The sequence below is a fragment of the Durio zibethinus genome, chromosome 6 (genome assembly GCF_047325235.1).
Source record: "Durio zibethinus cultivar Kanyao isolate XHJ-2024 chromosome 6, ASM4732523v1, whole genome shotgun sequence".
Taxonomy (NCBI): Eukaryota; Viridiplantae; Streptophyta; class Magnoliopsida; order Malvales; family Malvaceae; genus Durio; species Durio zibethinus.
The window spans coordinates 26,429,192-26,449,581 of NC_143167.1; the positions used below are offsets into that span (position 1 = coordinate 26,429,192).

At 31.5% G+C, this 20,390-nt stretch overlaps 1 protein-coding gene, 1 non-coding gene and 1 pseudogene across 4 annotated transcripts; all 3 read left to right on the top strand.

Moving 5' to 3' along the window:
• Nucleotides 1-4,675: 4,675 nt before the first annotated feature.
• LOC111286749 (eukaryotic translation initiation factor-like) lies at nucleotides 4,676-11,265 on the top strand. Of its 2 annotated transcripts, none has more exons than XM_022876922.2 (9): nucleotides 4,676-5,103; nucleotides 6,452-6,523; nucleotides 6,807-6,902; nucleotides 7,054-7,278; nucleotides 7,946-8,043; nucleotides 8,710-8,797; nucleotides 9,013-9,363; nucleotides 9,445-9,687; nucleotides 9,798-11,265. In XM_022876922.2, exons 1-9 carry the CDS (start codon nucleotides 4,912-4,914, stop codon nucleotides 10,842-10,844), a joined length of 2,412 nt encoding a protein of 803 aa, XP_022732657.2. In that variant the 5' UTR covers nucleotides 4,676-4,911; the 3' UTR covers nucleotides 10,845-11,265. The 2 variants fall into 2 exon arrangements, with proteins under 2 accessions (XP_022732657.2, XP_089618549.1); XM_089762423.1 differs by having other exon boundaries at nucleotides 7,066-7,278.
• Nucleotides 5,580-5,684, top strand: LOC149518515 (small nucleolar RNA snoR103). Its single transcript, XR_016343370.1, has one exon. It is a non-coding gene; the product is annotated as a small nucleolar RNA snoR103 (small nucleolar RNA).
• Nucleotides 11,266-11,399: 134 nt separating the features above from the next.
• LOC111284392 (protein MULTIPOLAR SPINDLE 1-like) lies at nucleotides 11,400-20,087 on the top strand (annotated as a pseudogene). The gene is made up of 9 exons (XR_016342583.1): nucleotides 11,400-11,405; nucleotides 12,433-12,593; nucleotides 12,676-12,733; nucleotides 12,812-12,959; nucleotides 13,057-13,114; nucleotides 13,448-13,519; nucleotides 17,703-17,816; nucleotides 18,015-18,100; nucleotides 19,140-20,087. The product of XR_016342583.1 is annotated as a protein MULTIPOLAR SPINDLE 1-like (transcript).
• The last annotated feature ends 303 nt before the right edge of the window (nucleotides 20,088-20,390 follow it).

Below are 20,390 nucleotides of genomic sequence, written 5' to 3' on the forward strand. Positions count from 1 at the left end.
ATTTTTTTAATATAATATATAAATTATAAATTTATTAATTAATATAATATTTATAAGATTATTTGTTTTTTTCATGTTATTATTTGAAATTAATTATATTATAAATAAATAATATATTAATTAATAAATTTTTAATTTAAATATTAAATTAAAAATTTTTAAACTTAAATATTATAATAAATATTTATTATAATTTAACAATCATTCCTAACATTACTCAAAAAGCAAAATAATTATACCATTCGATGGTCTCTCATCGATGTAAAAATTATTACCATAAAAAAACAAAAAAATCCACTTCAAAACTCACCAAAACAATGGAAGTGCACAATCTAGCAAATTCCCTAGTATGACGTAATGGTATACGTGTCGCAACAGTCCAAAGTGAAAGGTGAAGCTTGATCAGACCGACACGTGTAAGTTACCAAGTTTGCTGTCGCGATCCGGGGGCTAAGATCGGGGAGTACAACAGAGTGGGAACAGACAGGCAGTAAGCGGTAAAAGTTAGGGCAAGAACCGGACCGACAGGCATGCGCTCTCTCGTGTTATGTTTGGTAACGCATGGCTAAGGCCGCCAAGCGAGAGAGTTTTATATAAAAAAAAAAAACCATAAATTTTTCTTAAGAGAAAAAAACTGTCAAAAAGGTATTTAAATTTTTATTGCGGTTCAAAGTACCTTTTTTGTCCTTGTGCTATTCCCCCGACATTGATGCTGTTAGTGATAAGTTTGATTTCCAAATTACTTTTTTGTCCTTTGGCTCCTATTTTTATCTTTTATAATCTTAAAAATAACATACCACAAAAATAAGTTTATTTTCAATCTAGTAGCGAAACTTTGAAGAAATATATAAATTGATATTTAAATAATAAAAATGTATAAATTGATCCTTGAACTTTAAATCATAAGATATTTTAATCTATAAACTAGCAAAGTTAACCTAACGTATTTATGTGACATTTAATTAATAAAATCATGCTGCACATATGATATATGTAAAATAATAAATTTAAATAAATTTTTAAAATTTCATGTGGATGTCATGTGACCATTTATAATTGATGATAAAAATATTAATGCAAAACTATTTTTTTTCAAAATTCTTTATTAAAAAAATAAAACAACCAAAAAATAATATTTTTATCACAACTGTGGATTGCCATGTGGCATCCACATTAAAGTTTGAAAATTATTTAAAATTTTTTATTTTATATATGATTTACACGTGATATGATTTTATTAATTATCATACAGGCATATTAAATTAAAGATGTTAGTTCATAAATTAAAATATTACAAGTAAAAGTCCACATATCTATTTATATATTTTTTATTATTAAGTTATCAATTTATCATTTCTTTAAAGTTGGGATACTAAATCTATAAATAACTAAAAACGTGGTATAGGTCCTCATATAATAAGCCTAATCTCATCATTCCTTTAATATTTTTTTATTTTAATTGAACTATTAATAAATTTTGATCACAAATTGTGATAAAAATGATTATCTATTCACACTTTTATGATGACTTATATACATTATTCTCATATGACATAAAATTAAAAATTATGTATATTTGTTTGAGATGATAGGTGTAACGAATGTTTATGTGATTATATATATTATCTATAAGTAATTATTTATTTTGATCATGACTTTAAAGAATTTTATAAATTGAGTAAAAGGTAAGTTTTATTTGATGAAACTAAAAATTAGTGCTTTAAATAAAGTTTTAAGTTGCGTTTAGTTTGGAAAAATCTATAAATTTTTTTTTTTTAATTTTGATGGTGAGTATTTGATTTTCATGTTTGGTTCAGGATAATCTAATTACAAAAATAAGTGACAAATTCTTAACAATATCCAAAATCTTATAATCAAAAACTCACATCTCTTTGTGATATTATAGGATTTTTGGGAAAAAAGTTACCTTATTTTCAAATTTAACTTGAATAAAAAATTATGAAATAGTCATTACCCTTTTGAAAAGTATATTTGGAAGTAACTAGAACTCAGTTGTAGGTTTTTGTACGAATTTTTTTTTTTACATTGTAATTAAAGAGTTTGGCATGAAAAACTACATTAAATAATCCTTTTCTGTTTTGATAAATTGATTATTTAAAGCATTTTTGTAAATACCTTAAATAATTATTTTATATTTTTATAAATAAATTATTTAATGCGTTTATGTACAAAAAAAATCTTGAATAATCATTTTATATTTTAGGATTTAGGATTTAAGATTAATATTTTATAAAATAATTATTTTAAGGCATTTTTGTACAAAATACGATTTAAAATAATCCTTTTTATATTTTACAAATAAATTATTTAATACATTTATGTACCTTTCATTTTTTAAAAATGATTATTTAAGACATTTTTTGACAAAAAAAGTCTTAAATAATTTCCTTCAAAAAAATGAAGAGAATTACTTAAAGTGTTTTTGGTTAAAAAACACATTAAATAATATCTTTTAACAAATATATCAACATTATTTAAAATATTTTTGGATAAAAAACGTCTTAAATTATATTACTAATTTTTTAAAAAAGCATTATTTAAGATGTTTTGGATCTAAAAATGTTTTAAATAATCCTCTAATATTTTTTAACAAAAATTATTTAAGGCGTTTTTGGTCCAGAAACATCTTAAATAATTTTCTTATTTTTTTAAAGAGGATTATTTAATATGTTTATAAACAAAAAAAAAAAAAACGCTTTAAACAATATTCATCCTTTTTTAAAATGCATTATTTAAGGTATTTTTATCTAAAATCATTTTAATTAATGCTTTTTAAAAAAATGAAATGGATTATTTAAGATATTTTTTCATCTATAAACACTTTCAATAATCTCTTTTATTTTAAAAAAAATATTGGAAATTATTTAAGACGTTTCCCAATCAGAAACACCTTAAATAATTCATAATATATTTTATTAATTATATTTTATAAATAAAAATAGTAATTATAAAAATATTTATTTTATTTTTTTGCTATTAAATGCATCATTTGTCATTTGTGTATTTATTATTAATAAAAATTAATAAAAAATTATCATCATATATGTTAAGGAGTTTATGATAATTATTTAAGAATTAATATACATAGATTCTCCTAAACCAAATAGTGAATTTGAATATGAAATATCCTGAAAATGAAAAAAATCTTGAATATCACACTTTATAAGGATCACACTTTTCTCTGTAATTTACAATTTTGTGATTCAAACACTTGTAATTAAATACTAAAAGGTATTTTTTTATTTTTTGAATTTTGCTTACATTTAAGTTATGATGAAATTAACATGTGATTTACCACTAATTAGACTTGATAATTTTAAATATAATACAGTGATACAACATAAAAACGACAAAAAAAATTATATATATATTTTAGAAAAACGTGTTTTGTATTTATTCATGTTGATATGAATTTTGACATGATACAATTAGTGTCGTATATGTGTTAATTAGTCTAAATACGTGACATGACACAGATAATACGTTTAATTTAATTTTATTATACGAGTACATGTTTAATATGTTTAACACATTTTTTATATTTATTTTAATTTAATATAAACATATAAAGATTATTTTAATTTTTAATATTTTAATTATGATACTTAATTAGCTATTTAATATCATATAAAAATTATTTTAAACATTTAATTATGATACTTATTTAATAATTATTATAAATTTATATTTTTATATTAATAATATAAATACAATATAAATATTAATATTAGTCCTATGCGTTGTTATTTTATTCTTTAATCTTTAATAGTTTATCATTTTGAATTTAATATTAAAAATTTATATAGTTATGTAATCTAAATTAATATATATATTAAATACATATTAAATGAGTATTAAGTTTTTTTGTTTTTTTAATATGTAAGTATTTTTTATATTATTAAAATATCAAATTTATTAAGTTGTAAATGATGAATAATTTATACTTATTTATTATTTTAGTCGTGTTATTGTATATATTTGTATTAGTTATATCTATTCATGTTTATCCATGTTAGTTGTATTCATGTATATTCGTATTATTTATGTTTATTCATCTTATATTTAAATGAATTAATTATACATGTATTAATTGTGTGTAAACATATATTAAATATATCATATTCGTATTTAAAATTTAAATATATTTTATAATTGATGTCATATTTATATTTTAATAATTTATATCATTACACGTATGAAATATGACACGATATGAGATACAATACAAAAATATGAATTATCAAATCTACCGATAATTTTAATAAAATCTTCAAATGTTCGCATAAAATTTTCAAATTTCTTTTAAGGTAATATTTTAAAAGCCAACATAATTATCAAATTAGAAAAATTATTTTTAAATAAACATAAAATTTCGTAAGTGTTATAATAAAATATATAAAAATATTATAATTGAAAATTATGTTAAAGATAAATTCTAATTTCCCTTTTTTTTGTTATGAGAAGTTGCAATAATTAAGAAGAGCGAAGGGCAAAGTTGTCAATCAAAGCCAATGAAATATAGGCAAGTCCAACCAGCTAGGACAATGATGTAATTACGAATATAAATATACTTCAGATTCATACAATTATTATAAAAAACAAAATTAAAGCAAAAAGAAAAAAAATAAAAATCCACTCTCCAAGGGAAGGGTTTGTTTAGCCTCTAGGCCGTCCTCACATACTCTCGTCTCTTCTTTGCTATACGCAGAAGAGAGAGACAAATCTTATTTTTATCTCAAACCAAATCCTGTTGTTCTCTTTATATTGAAAATCCCTTTTTGTTTTCTTTTTATATTCAGATTCAGCGTTTTACATATCGCTGAGTTGTTTGTTCTTTTTGGTTTTTGATCGGCCGGTGGAGATTGAATCTCACGTGAAAAGGATCGAGGTATGCAGCAGGGTGATCAGACGGTGTTGAGCTTAAGACCTGGTGGTGGTCGAGGGAGCAGACTCCTTGGTGGTCTTTCTTCTTCTTCTTCTTCATCATCTTCATCGTTCTCTTCTTCGCTAGCCTTTGGTTCCGTTTCTTCTGATCTTGTCTTTCGTCCCTATGGCGGTGCGACTTCTTCCTTTTCTATTAAGGTTCTATCTTTTTATCCCTTTCTCTTCGAAACCCATATCTCAGTTATTCTGGATCTAGCCCTTTTGATGAGTTCTCTTATTGGTTTTTGATTGATTTGGGTTGGGTTCGTCTCTTATATGTTTTGCTATTTATTGTAGAAGCTGTCGGATACTGTGCTCTTCTGCGATTGAATTCTGAGCAGGCTTTGATCCTTAGCCACTGGATGTGATATTATAATGTTATTGTTGAATTTCTAACATATGTCCTTAGCCACTAGATGTGATATTATAATGTTATTGTTGATTTTCTAACATATATGTTTGAGATAAATATTGTCTTTATAATCATTTGAAAGGCTCTAAACTTATACATTGGTGCTCATAGTAGCAACTTGGTTGTCTTTGTTATTAACCAATAAAAGAATTTAGAGTTGGATATTATTAGACTTTTAAAAGAGGAAGAATGTGATTAGTTTTATCCTAATACTTGGCGGTACACTTAGTATGTGTACTTGCAATAAATATGGACAATGAAAAATATGTAGGCTTTAGGTGGGTATTCTATGAGTTTTTGTTTGCCCATAAAGGACCTACAAATATTAAGGATCTTCATATATTTTGATACAGATAAAGCCTAGACGTGTTCCATTGATCAAAGATCAATGGACTTGTCCTTATTGTGGGTCAATCCTCTTAGCTGTGTTACAATGGTTATATGTGGATGATATTTTGATATATTGGCTGTGGAATTTAAAAGCTCTTTAGGCAGGTTTAATTGATTGTCACATTTTTTTTAAGTACAAATACACAAGTTTAACATTAAATTATTAAGTTAACATGTATAGTTAAATGGACACATGGTAATAAATTAAATCCATTTATCGATTTTTAAACTCCACTGTTGGTAAATATAATATAATAATTTATAGTTATATTTGCCACTTGTATTTACTTGGATCCCCCTAATTGGGAAAGAATTCTATTAATGAGTTGAATTTTGGCAAGTGCATGGACTTTTTTTTTGCTCTGAGTAACTTAGTCATATCGAGTATTGTGGAGTAAAAAAGATCGTGTCTTTTGACTACCTTCTTATGATGCAAAATCTACAGATTTCAAATATGTGATGTCCTTTTATTTGGATGTTACTTCGGATTTTTGGAGCTTATTTTTTGTTTTTGTTGGATAAATAAGTTATTTTTTGATAACCATGTTAAGAATATGCCTCATAAGTTCTTAGTTGTGATTTACAGGTTGCATCTTCTGTTGCCTGGTTTATTCTTTGGACAGTTGATCTGAATGTTAACATGCTGCATATTGAAATATTCTTGGGTTTTATAATCTGAAGTTATCAATTGCTTTACTGTTGTAGGCTGGAGACACACGATTTGAGGGTCGTGAACGAGTGCGGTACACTAAGGACCAGCTTCTACAGCTTAGGGAGGTAACTTTAAAACTTGTGCTTAGTAATATATTTCATCTGTGCATCAGCACATTCTTGGTTAATTTTACTTCCAAAAATCAACCAGAAAAGAACAATCATGTCTTTTATTTGCATGCAAGGAAGTTGTTCAACATTGTTAGCATTCTGTTTCAATTATTTTGAGTTGATCATACAAATTGTTCAGTGTTGTTTGTAATCTGTTTCTGTTTTATTGAGTTGAAATCAATTGCACTTTGACTATATTTTGATACAATATCTGATTAGCTGCTGGCCTTCTCTTTAGGCTGTAGAAGTTGCTGATGAAATTCTCAAAATTAAACGAGAAATTGAAGTGGAACTCTTTGGTGAAGATCAGAACTGGGGTCATGGAGAAAGCAACGTAAGCTCTAAGTGTTCTTTTGCTTTTTACTTTTCAATTGACTTATTTTGGTAGCAATTAACTGCCTTGATGAAATTCCTGTATTTTCAAATATTACTGCCAAGCAATCATTCTTCGTTAACACTTGTTTTCCATTATCTTATTTTGCTAGACACCAAATCAGAGTCAGAACCGTTACTCCGAGCCAGACAATCGTGATTGGCGTAACCGTTCAGCACAGTTTCCTCCCGCTGGAGAGGAGAGGTCCTGGGAATCACTTCGGGATAGAGAATTGGGAAGCCGATATGACTCCAGACAGCCAGAACATAATCAATTTAATCGTCAAGATCAACTAAACTCTCAATTCTCAAGGGCACAGATCTCTTCTAGCCAAGGGGTAATAGACGTAAAACGATACAACTCTTTCGTTCTATATAATATTTCCTGGGTCTTCAGCTGTTTATTATTTGCTTTGGCTGTTGCTAGAATTATTAAAATGCTGCTTTATTTGTTGTTGGAATTGTTGGGTGGGTATTCAAAACATTTTGTGACATATTCCTCTGTTAATAAAACTTTTATTGGAGAATTTAGATTGGGCAAGGCATTATTGCTGGAACTGGCAGTTTCGCTCCAGCTAATCTCTTACCCTTTAGGTATTTATATTAGGTATTTATATCAATAAGAGAACAATGGTTCAATAAGTTGCCCAGTGATGGTGCTCTGAATTTTCTTTCAGTTTGTTTTATGTATGATCAGGAGATTATTCAACTGCATTACTAACCTTACATTTGGGATTTTCTTTTATTCTGTTTATTAACTCATCTTTTTCAGTTCCATTGAATTATTGTGCATTGGTTATGAAGCATATCAATTACTTGTCTCTTGCACCAATCCTAGTGATTCTTTATTTTTTCCATAATGATAATGTTCAAGGAACTCTGCCACTTATAGTGTCTTAATATTAGCTTTGTTTTTATTCCTGTAAGAACCAAGTTTATCCCTGCAGCAAGCTATGTCTGTCATTTAGATTGGACATTAACATTTGGTTTCCTGTGTCGAACCAGGGAGGACCAACTCCAACTTTGGTCAAGGCTGAGGTTCCATGGTCAGCGAGAAGGGGGAATCTTTCTGAGAAGGAGCGTGTTTTAAAGACTGTAAAAGGGTAAATATATTGAATATATGTTTATTGCATCAAATATGTTTTCTAATTTCTATTCACAAACCCTAAAAGCAGTTTTCTTGCATCATATATGCTTCTCTGATTTTTATTGACAAAACATAAAAAGATCTTGCTTTTGTTTTTTGATTCAGGATCTGGTCTTAGATTAAGCACAATGACACCCTAATAATCTATGTAGCAAACCCACGTAGTAGGAAGTGGGTTTTTTTTTTTTTAATTAAGTTACTGAAACAAGGCATTTCTGTGAACTTACAGCATTGGAATTTATTGTGGTCTATCAAGTTCTTAAATTCTGAGTTTAATAAATATTTTTTAGTATGGCTGGTATTAGAACTTTTAGATGCTTTCATGATGACAGAATTTGACGGTGGTGAAAAATGCACATGTATCATCTGATTACCCCTTGCCGCCATGGCTTCCATTTTTTAAAAAAACATGCTGAATGGTTTTTATTTTGTTGAGTATGCATGATAGGAAGGACTCGACCAAATAAAAACCACTCAGCAAGTTTTTTTATAAATGGAAGCCATGGTGGCAAGGGGTAATAAGATGATACATGTGCATTTTTCACCACTGTCCCTTTGTGGCGAATTTATGAAATTAATAATGAACAACTGGTTTTTCTGAATGTTTCTGTTCTCTTTGCAGGATACTGAACAAGCTGACTCCTGAGAAGTATGATCTTCTGAAAGGCCAACTTATTGATTCTGGTATCACATCAGCTGATATCTTGAAGGTTACTATTTTCTACATTTCTGTTGTTCTTTTTTACGTTACTTCACCCTCTCTATGTATTTTTACATATGTATTCATGTGTGCTGTGTGTGTATAAACGTACACACGCGCACATACACACACACTTTTTTATACATTTCATCTAATATTTTGTTCTTTTCTAGCTACTGCATTTATAAGATGACATCACTGATGGTATCTCTGGTACCTTTACAGGGGGTTATTTCTTTAATATTTGAGAAGGCTGTTCTTGAACCCACATTTTGTCCTATGTATGCTCTTTTATGTTCTGATCTTAATGATAAGCTTCCCTCATTCCCATCCGATGAACCTGGTGGAAAAGAAATCACATTTAAGCGAGTCCTCTTGAATAACTGCCAGGAGGCATTTGAGGGAGCTGACAAACTCAGGGAAGAAGTGGGGCTGATGATTGCCCCTGAGGAAGAGATGGAGCGTAGGGATAAAGAAAGGATGGTCAAGCTCCGCACTCTAGGTAACATTCGATTAATTGGTGAGCTTCTGAAGCAGAAAATGGTACCTGAGAAGATAGTCCATCATATTGTGCAGGTTATACATCCTTTCTCGTCCGTGGAACTTGGATTTATAGTACATTATGCTAAATCATTTTGTGCCTATTTTGTCAAACAGGAACTTTTGGGCGCTGATATTAGAGCTTGCCCTGCAGAGGAGAATGTTGAAGCCATTTGTCAATTCTTCAACACTATTGGTAAGCAGCTTGATGAGAGTCCAAAATCACGACGCATAAATGATATGTACTTCAGCAGACTGAAGGAATTGACTACAAATCCTCAGCTTGCGCCAAGACTGAGATTTATGGTTCGTGATGTTCTTGATCTGCGTGCAAACAATTGGATTCCCAGGCGTGAGGAGGTGACTCATAAATGTCATCAATTTTTCTGTGTTTGATTAGATAGATGTTGTTGACTTGTCCATTTTAATGGGTTTCGATATCAACATCTCTTTTATATTTATTTTTGCAGGTGAAAGCCAAAACAATTACTGAAATCCATTCTGAGGCTGAAAAAAATCTTGGGCTGCGTCCAGGTGCTACTGCAAGCATTAGAAATAGTCGTGTTGTTTCTGCTGGTCCAATGAGTGCTGGTCCTGGGGGTTTTCCTATCACTCGTCCTGGTACTGGGGGTTTGATGCCTGGAATGCCGGGAGCTCGGAGAATGCCTGGTATGCCTGGAATGGACAATGATAATTGGGAGGTTCCTAGAAACCGGTCAATGCCAAGGGGTGATGGACCTGGTATACAGCCTGTAGGGCGTGTCCCATCACCATTAATCAATAAATCAACTTCAATGAATCAAAGGCTGTTGCCTCCAGGTAGTGGTGGCCTAATGAGTGGCAAGACAAGTGCCCTGTTGCAGGGAAGTTCAACCCCTCCTGCTCGGCCATCCTACTCTATTTTGGGTGCTGAGCTTGTGGCACAACCTTCTATTTCTGCCAAACCTGTGCCTGTGACTGCTGTGTCTCCAGTTACGGAGAAACCACTAGATCCAGCTGCAAGAGTAAATCCAGACGAACTTCTGAGAAAAACACGGGCACTGTTGGAGGAATATTTCAGTGTCAGACTGCTGGATGAAGCATTGCAGTGTCTGGAGGAACTAAAATCTCCATCATATCATCCTGAGGTTGTGAAGGAAGCTATCTCCATTGCCTTGGAGGAAAGCCCACCTTGTGTTGAGCCAGTTTCAAAACTTCTGGAATACTCGTTTAATAAGAAAGTCCTTACAGCTAGAGACATAGGGACTGGATGCCTGGTTTATGGTGCCTTGTTGGATGATATTGGCATTGATTTACCAAAAGCACCAAATAATTTTGGAGAAATAATTGGAAGATTGGTTTTGGCCGGGGGATTAGATTTTAAGGTGGTGAAGGAAATCCTCAAGAAGATGGGGGATGATCTGTACCAAAAAGCTGTGTTTGATGCAGCAATGAGGATCGTTAGCTCAAACCCTTCGGGGCAAGCTCTGTTGGATGCGCAGGCATACGAGGTCGAGGCCTGTCAGAATCTATTCTAATTTTTGCATGCTACTTTTAATGTCTGTATCCACAAGGACTTCTGCATATGGACTTCAATATAAAGTCACTTACTGATTTCCCCCCTTTTTGAGGCGAGCAACTTGTATTATGTGATAAAGTGGAGCTGCCAAGGACAGGTAAAATTTTATTGAGTTGTGTATTTCTCCGAGGTCATAGCGGTATGTTTATTGAGAAAAAGAAATCAAATCTTAATGCCGTGGTTTTTGCCCTCAAGTGTGGCTAATACATGCCAAAGTTCTCGGGGAAAATGGTCACCCTTGAAGGGATCCAGTTGTTTTGTATTTGATTAGTTTTTTCCTCTTTTGATAAATCTTGTTTTTTGGTTGACTGAGTAATTTAGTTTATTGTTGAACTTAGTCCTATAAATCTCAAAGTTTTTTTTTTTAACCTTTACCACAACTGATGAGGAGTCTTCTTCTATCCCTGCCTTTATCTTGTCATTGTTATCTGTTAGTGATGTTATGATATATTTCTTCTGACTTACTTTTGGGAATCCATGCCTTGAATGAATCCATCTTGGAGGGGAGCCAATGATGGAGGTATGCATGCCGCAGTAGAAATTTAAAGTTAGGTAGGATTATGATGTCCTCGAGGCTTAAAGAAAACTGCATTGTCACTTATTAGTAGGATGGGAGGCGCCGTGTAATGCCAAAAGATAATAAAATTATTCATTTCTTAAATTATAGGCATCGAACGGGGCTTCTGAAATGATTTGCTTGTTGACAAAACGTCTACTACAGCTGTAGATCAATACTTGAATAGTTCATTCTGCAATAATTGTGGTAGCTGTGACCCAATGTATTTTTAAACCCCGTATCACCAATGCTTGGCTTCTCAAACCTTCGGTTGTTTTTTCTGCTTGTTTAAGGTTTGTTATGATTGATATTTTTTGTTAAAAAATAAATGAAAAAGAAAACATATATATATATATATATATATATATTGGTAAAAAATAAATGAAAATGAAAAAGCAGTTTTTTTTTTTTTTTTTTAACATGCATTGAGGCATTGACACAAAATTCTTTTATTTTTTTACAAAGATGCCAAGGCTTATAAACAGTTAGAAATGAAAATTTTGTAAAGGTTGGAGATCAAGTCTCGAGCTTATACAATTTTTTTTTACTTCTTTTTTTTTTTTTTTTTTTTGCTTATTTTTCATTTGCTAACATAAATTGAATTTGTAACAAGGCATTTGAGTGAAACAACATTGATTTCATTTTTTATGCCACTATTAATATGCTTTTTTTTATAAATTATGAAATTCATTAACAATAATACATTAATATGTAATTTCATCCTCAAAGGAACATTCGATGGTTAAAGTGAAAATATTGAGTTTGAAATTGGAATCTTAAAATGAAAACGTGAGATTTATGAGCTATTTTTAAATATTATATATATATATATATCTTATATTTTCAAACAGAAATGGACTGGGGCCAGCTTTAAACTTGTAAATCTCAAAGACCCAAACAGGCCCAAGTCATAAAACCAGCAAAATTGAGCCTGAGGAGGAAGAAGAAATCCGAAAAGGCCGAAATCTCCCGCGTGTTTTGAGTTTGGTAGTTTTTGACCTCCACCCTCCAACAAGCATCATCATCAGCGACCGATACTTCAAAAGATGAATCGCTAAAGCTAGCCGTAGCCATCTCCCTTCTCCGATCAAAGTTTCTCCAACACCATGACCTCTTCCGTCTCAATCCGACGCTCTTAAATGGAAGCGAAAGGTCTCTGCTTCTTTCTTTTCTACTTCCCCCGGACATTTGCCAAATTGACCTTCTAATTTCTCTGCTTTTGATTGAGTTTTAGGCAAAGGAGCGAAAGCAAGAGATTCTCAGACTCAGAGACTATCTCAAGGATGCCGAAGGTTTCCAAATTCTACTCTATCTCTAAATGCTGCATTTACTTTTCTTTTAACTTTGGGTTTATATATATATATATATAGATGCTTCGCAATGCGATCTTTTCCCTCAAACCGCTTCTTGCAAGTGCTATTTCTTCTATAATTTGGGGGAAATTAACCCCAAATCGACTTGGAGACGCTTCTGATCTTAGATTCAATGATGTTCTTCGTCGAAGATTTTTAAGTCAAGGTTAAATCATTAACATCATTAATCAGTTTATTAGAATCAGCTATGTTCTTTTCAATGTTTGTTTTGATACTTTATGATTCTATTTTCTACTTTGCAGTTCGATTAAAAGAAAAAAAGGAAAACAGCTGGTTCATTTCAAAAACGTCATGCTTTAGGTACAAAAAACTTTTAAGTGGATCTAGCTTTGTTATACTTTATGGTCTATGATCCGATCTATGTTTCTTGGCTTGTGACCGCTACTATATGAATTCTGGCAACAGGTAAGGTTCCACCTTGTATTTTGTTTGATTTTAGATGATTAAGTTACTTTGCTATATTTGGACAAGAAAGTATGATGTCAATGGATTTGACTATTGCAAAAAAGTAGTATTACTTGATGCGTGGGCTGTTAATTCCTAAGTAGTTTGTTCGTTTGATCAGTATGAATATACAAAGATGATGTTCTTCTGTTTAAGTTGAACTATTAATAGTTCTGTTTAAAACTACAGGCTTTAGGGATGAAGATCAAACAGAGCAGCTTAGGGCTTCGGTTGATTTTCTTGTGGAGCTTTGCAATACTAGTACGGTAAAGTGATTTTTTTTCTTCTGGCTTTTGTTATCATTCTAAGAGATGTAAATCCATAGTTTGGTTTCTTCTTTGCTTCTTATTTTATACATTTTTATAGGTTCAGGAATCTAAATTTGAATATTGGTGCTGTGGACTTTATTTTTGGTAATGATGACATGGTTTTATTCATTGGAGCTTATGTAAACCGTTCGACAATAGAAATGGATGTCATGATTCTTCGAAAAGACTGTATATCCAGGGGTATACAGCATATTAAATATTAATTTCAGATTAAGATATCTCAGTCCCTTGGTTGTTTCTTGTACAGATTACCAATAAGATACCAAAAACTGTCACACGACTGTTGATGGCACAAATGTGAGCTATACAATTGATGGAGGCAAGATCAACAAAAGGAATGTCTAACCTATTTAGATTGTGGCTGCTTTTGGTACGGGGTGTTTTTTATTTTTTTATTTTTTCAGCTACAGTAGTGTAGATTGAGATTAGTGTTGGGATCACGATAGCTTTGATATCATTTGTTAGGTCAAAAACCTCAATCCAATCAAGTTAACAGAAGCAAAATCAAACGATCAATCAAACACACTAGAGGTTGAATCATAAGCACTTACTTCACTTTTGTTGACTCTATCCCACGGTGGTATACATATAAAACTCGATCGGACCCTTCCTGAAACATAACCTAGAATCAGAGCTTCATTATCTAAAGGAATCTAGAGTGGACGTGATTCACTAATTAAACCTCCATGAATCCATTTTTGTTCTTTTATTCCAGGTAAAACTTCCTTGACGTATCAACTACTGTAGGGCAGGAGGAGTTCTATTAGACAACCCGTGCTTTTTTTTTTCACAAATGGAAAGTTTTGGATTCGGATACAATTCGGATGTTAGACAGATTACCATATATAACACAAAATTTCTCCGTCGATTCCTTCTAGTCGAGCCTTCCGGTCTGTCATTATACCCCGAGAAGTAAAAAGAATTACAATCCCCATCCCGCCTAAAATTCTAGGAATTTGTTGATAGTTAGAATAGATTCGTAGACCGAGTCGACTGATCCGTCGTAAATTTAAAATAGTTCCATATGGTCCTTTCCTATTCCTTCTATGCCGTAGGGTTAAAACCAAAAAATATTTGTTTCTTTCCCGATGTTTCCTTATGTTATCGATAAAACCTTCTCGTAAAAGTATTTTAACAATGTTTTTAGTGATGTTAGTAGATCCTATTCGAATCGTTCCTTTTCTATTCATGTCAGCATTTCGTATAGAAGTTATTATGTCAGCAATAGTGTCCTTACCCATGGTAAACTAAAATTATTGTTGCTCTCGAATTTTGATATAACCAACATGTTCTTTTTTTTTTTTTACTTAGTAAAGGTATATACGTGAGACACAATCTACTAATTAATCTATGTCATTTAAATACTCTAATTTAAATACTATAACTATATTGAATTGAGGTCTCGTCTTATAATACCTCAGGAGCTAATGAAACTATTTTAGTGAAATTTAACTGTCTCAATTCCCCGACGATCGCACCAAAAATTCGAGTTCTTTTTGGATTTCCTTTTTGATCAATGATAACTGCAGCATTGTCATCATATCGTATTATCATATCGTTGTCGCGTTTGAGTTCTTTACAAGTACGTACAATTACAGCTCTGATCACTTCTGATCTTTCTAGAGTTTAATATGGTTCGGTCAACTGACCTACGTTTACAGATGAAAAATAAGATGCACTAGTTATAGAGAATTACAAACATATAATCAAATCATCAACCTCACTTAACAATCAACACTCATAATAAGATCCTTTCAATCTACTCCAGTTTTATGAAGTATTCTTAATTCAAACAAATACAAACAAATACAAACTTATATACACTCATGCACTTATATCTATGTGGACCTTTTCAGTCTTCTTTAGTCTACTGACAAGTATACAAACATACACACCCATAAGACATAGATCTCTAGTAGTCTTATGGGGTGTCTATTCCATGAAATCTTACAACTTTCTTACATCTTTTTCTCATACTTAACTTTATAAAGACTTTACCTATTTATAAGTATACAAACTTGCTTATTAAGAATCCATTTTCTCTTAGAATTTTTCTTCTATAAGTCAAATTTGTCAGAATTCTTCTTCTGTAAGTTTTCATATCCATCTAACAATATCTAGCTAATCTCAAACAAATCTCTTATGGGATTTAAGTCACTATTCTTAACAATCTTCACTTTGACTCAAATTTTATCAAATCATCTATCTTCATGCTAGACATGTTTAGCTCCACCTGTAATGGAAGTCTCATAATCATCTTCTCTTGTGTGTCTTCACGGTTCATGCAAAACCGATCTTTAAAACACGAACTCAAACTTCTTCCTTGAATCGAGCTCTTCTAGACTTGTCTTTTCTCATGGCTCGAACCATCAACTCTTTTCACATCTTGAACATTCAGCTCTGATACCATTTTTTAGGATCACAATAGCCTTGATACCACTTATTAGGCCAAAAGCCTCAATCCAATCAAGCCAATGAAAGTAAAATCAAATGATCAATCAAACAATAATTTAATGTGGTTCGGTCCAACTGACTTATGTCAACGGATAAGAAACAAGATCCACTAGTTGTAGAGAATTATAAACATACAATCAAATCGTCAACCTCACTTAACAATCAATACTCATAAGACCTTTTTAACCTCCTCTAGTCCTATAAAATATTCTTAACCCAAACAAACATAAACCTATATATATTCATGCATATCTATGTGAACTTTTTCAGTCTCCTCTAGTCTACTTACAAACATACAAACATAGACACTTATAAGACTTAAATCTCTAGTAATCTTATGGAGTGTTTATCCCATAAAATCCTACAAGTCTCTTACATTTTTTTTTCGTACTTAACTCTATAGAGACTTTACTAATTTATAAGCATGCAAACTTACTTATTAAGAATATCTTTTCTTTTAAATTCTACTGGTCAAACTTATCTATTAAGAATCTCTTTTCTCTTAGAATTCTTTTTTTATAAGTTTTCTTATCCATCAAATAATATCTAACTAATTTCAAACAAATCTCTTATAAGATTTGAGTCATTGTTCTCGACAGTTAATTCCCATGAGCACTTGGCATTTTCTGTTTTCAGATTGTGGGGCAGTCCAAGGAGTTCAATTTAAGGCAGCTTTATATTTCTACTAGTAAAAAAAAGTTTGAAGTTGGAATGGAGTTCTTAGTTCCACGATATTTGAGCCTCCTGGTTTGTTGTCTCTATTTATTGAATAACTTAGGTTTTCCTGCATTAGAGTTTTCCATTTATGCGGGTGATCCTGTTTTAACAAATGGGCAAAAAGCCCAATAAAACTGGAAGCATTGCTGACATAACTGTTGAGTACCTGTTTGCCATATTAAATGCCTGAAGTCCACATGGCATGAAATTCAGTAATTCACGTTGGTCAAAAAAGGGAGAAAAACTTCTATTGTCCTTTATTGTCTCTTATCTCTTTCTGAAGTAGATAATACGCATATCTTATTTAGACATTCCCGATTCATGTATATTTTAGTGAGTCAATAGCTCAACACTGCTTTTTGGAATTTTAAGGATTTTTGAAGCCAAGTTTATTTTATGAACCTGTTGAAATGGCATTAGAAGTAATGGAGTGTGAGAAAAAGTAGATGATAGAGAAAGGACTGCACATGAAGGATGGTTGGAAGGTTGTTGAGCTAGAAACCAAATTCCAAAAAACAAAAATATAAATATTTTTTACCATTAGTGTTTTGTACAAGTTGAAATTGTTCTAGAGGAAGGAGAAGTTTTGAAAAAGAGAATGACTGAATTGAAAATAAGACTTAAGTCACCCAGATTTAGTAGTGACAACTGCAAGAAATTGCAACTCTTTGTAGTAAATGAGAAAGTTAAGAAAAAGAAAAGATTGTATTTCTGGTGTAAGCCAGTGGTTATTCAGCATCAGGAATCTGCATAGTTGTTTGAGATTTAAGGTAAATGAATAACTGTTGATTGTCATATTTCCTCTAAGATCTTATCCCTTAGTTTCTTCCAACATTTATGGTGTTGCAATCAGGGACTTTTTTGGCTTGCTCTACTGATTTTAGTTTCCTGATTGTCTAATCCTTGTGCTAATGTTTTCCTCACGTTACATGCGTATTCTTAAGTGGCATTGAAGAATCTTTTATCAATCGGAAAGAACTTGGAATCCATTGAAGGAGTTGTTAGCAGCTTAATTATGCGTTTGGATAGAAGGATGTCTTCTTCCTCAAAAGGAGATGGTAAATAGTCTGTCTTGGTTGGAACCTCCTTAGATCTGTTGTAAGTTTGTGGTGTTAAACATTTATGTCTTTGGTAAATAGAAAATGTTTTGGTTGTGCTTATTATATCAGCATCCACCGATGATAGAAGTGTGAACATTTGTTTTCTCTCCTTTTAGCCAGTTGTTATTTATTTTTGTTTTCAACATGCTATTACAGAGGCACATCACAGCGACACTAATTCCCAGCTCTACATTCAACATGTGCTCCGTAAGCTTGGGTGTGAATCCTACATCAGGCAACGTGTAATACTTTAAGTTTCTCAAAGAATAGCTATACTTGCAGAAAGTTCACTTTTCTCGGATCCATTTGATGAACCATTTCCCGCTATGCATGAATGCATGTTTGTAACATAAGTATTTTCTGGTTAGCCTATCCAGCCCTTTATGTTTTTATTTTCCACTAAATTTTCACCTTTGTTTAACTGCAGCTTATTAGTTTTAATTTGGTAACATATATTGTTACAATCATTATTAACTAAAATTAGAACATTGGGCAATCTTGTAACAATTGTCTTGATTGCTTATCTCTTCTGTCTTTCTCCTTGTTCACTAGGATTTAGCTGTATGTTTTTCCCCTTTTTTTACCATCATGCTATGGTGCATGCATGTGTATGTGTGTGTGTGTATGTGTTTTTTTTTTTTTTTTTTTTGAGAAAATAGCATTATGTTCTGTTACATAAACAACATTTGTTATTTCTCCATTTTTATCCTGGAGTTGTATTTTTACACCTTATGCTTTGCTTTGTCCCCTTTCTATTTATTAGAGTAGTTCTTTTTTTTCCCTAATAACCAAATTTAAAGATTTCCACTGGAATTATTGCATATTGTGATTTTATGTACTGCATTGAGTTTCTACCAATTGACAAAGCATGAGAGCTGGGAAAATTGTCAAAGCAAATTATATGTCGAATCTGATAATCTTGACCGCGTTGATCAATGCTGGAGTGAGTGTTATCTCTTGACAGCATTGATCAATTGCTTATATGTGAGAGAGGTTTCACTACTAGCTTAAATTTTGTTTTGTTCATTAAAAAAGTTCATTTCATGCTGTGTTTTAATTGTTAACAAATTTCATCATAACATGTTTGTTTCTTGTGCTAAATTATACTGGCCTCTGTGCTGTCTAATAAGCTTTTGATGAATCATATGCAATCTCAACGAAAAGTTCGTGTGTACGACACAACTCTAGATTTCATTCAATGCTTTAGATTTGAGGTATGGATATAGATTTCCTCCATGTACTATGACTAGCTCAGTTTTGACCTGAATCTCTCGGTGACAGGACAAGAGTTTTTGGTATCTGACTTCTTGTTAACCTGGTCAATGAATGAAGGCTTTGACAACAGTATGCATCGCTACTCTTTTCTGCTTATAAGTATTTAATTCTTACATATAATGTTGCACTCCTATTAATTTCCCATACTTGCTTCGACGGTAATATATCAACTACGAGTACATACGACTTTTACATACATGGTTTTTGGGATTGATGCAGTATTTGGCAAATCATGCATGCACCAAACATGCAATGTGAACACATTATGCATATAATAACGTATGCGATCCTTTGTATTTTGTATGCTTGTTCATTGCTTAAGGTATGGTTTACCCCAAGATAGGCAAAACCTTCAGGAGATGAATGCTGCTCATCTTATATCTATGGTAGAGGTAATAAATGGTATGCATTTCTGGGCTGCACTAACCTTTAGGAAATGATAAAATACAGTGACATTTGCACACGTTGCAGTTCTTTTGGAGGAGTGAGTGACATCACTTCTCCAAGCACGGAAAGCTGTTGAAGTTTTAGAAAGGAGATATGGTCTTTATGTGCTATACATGGACCGAGTGACTGGATAATTGGCTAAACTAGTGGGTCAGGTTTCGTCGCTGCAAAAGCTCAATTCAGATATATTTCATGCCCTTTTCCGTTCGTGTTGGAAAAAAAGGCATTTGCGACTTTAGGTACAGGTTTTTCTTCAGCAAGTAATAAAACGTTGACTAGCATAAATGCATAATAAACCGGATGTATTTGGTTTAAGCCAGATTTGTAGCAGTGAAGCTTCAAGGTAGTGCGTACCTCACCGCGTCGTCCCTTAGGGCGGCTGCTCGAATTTTATAGTGTCTTTCTTCAACGGCTTGTGATTGACTGACTATTGTATATTCACTAGCTGACGATCCGTGTTTTGTCGCGGATCAAAATTCTTTTATTTTGTCATATTTATTATTATTATTTTTTTATAAAATTTACTTAATTAAAATAACAAACGTAAAATATATAAAAAAAAAAAACCAAATGAAAATGATATATGGATATTTCAATTGACCTTATATTTTTTATAAAATTTCTTTAATAAAAAATAAAAAATGTAACAAAATATAAAAATAAAAACAAAAAAAAAAGTATCACTAAGATACCTGTTGAGTTTTAAAATATTAATTTATTAAATTAAGTTTAAAATATATAAATATAAAATTAAACTAATAATAAAATATATGCTTTGTATATATAGGTCAGAATATTCAAGTCAAATTA

Bases quoted from the DNA above. Each gene is read 5' to 3' on its own strand.
- LOC111286749 (XM_022876922.2), top strand. From the start codon at position 4,912: ATGCAGCAGGGTGATCAGACGGTGTTGAGCTTAAGACCTGGTGGTGGT. The intron at 7,279-7,945 runs GTAATAGACGTA...GTGTCGAACCAG, and splicing joins AGATCTCTTCTAGCCAAGGG to GGAGGACCAACTCCAACTTT. The intron at 9,364-9,444 runs GTTATACATCCT...TTTGTCAAACAG, and splicing joins TAGTCCATCATATTGTGCAG to GAACTTTTGGGCGCTGATAT.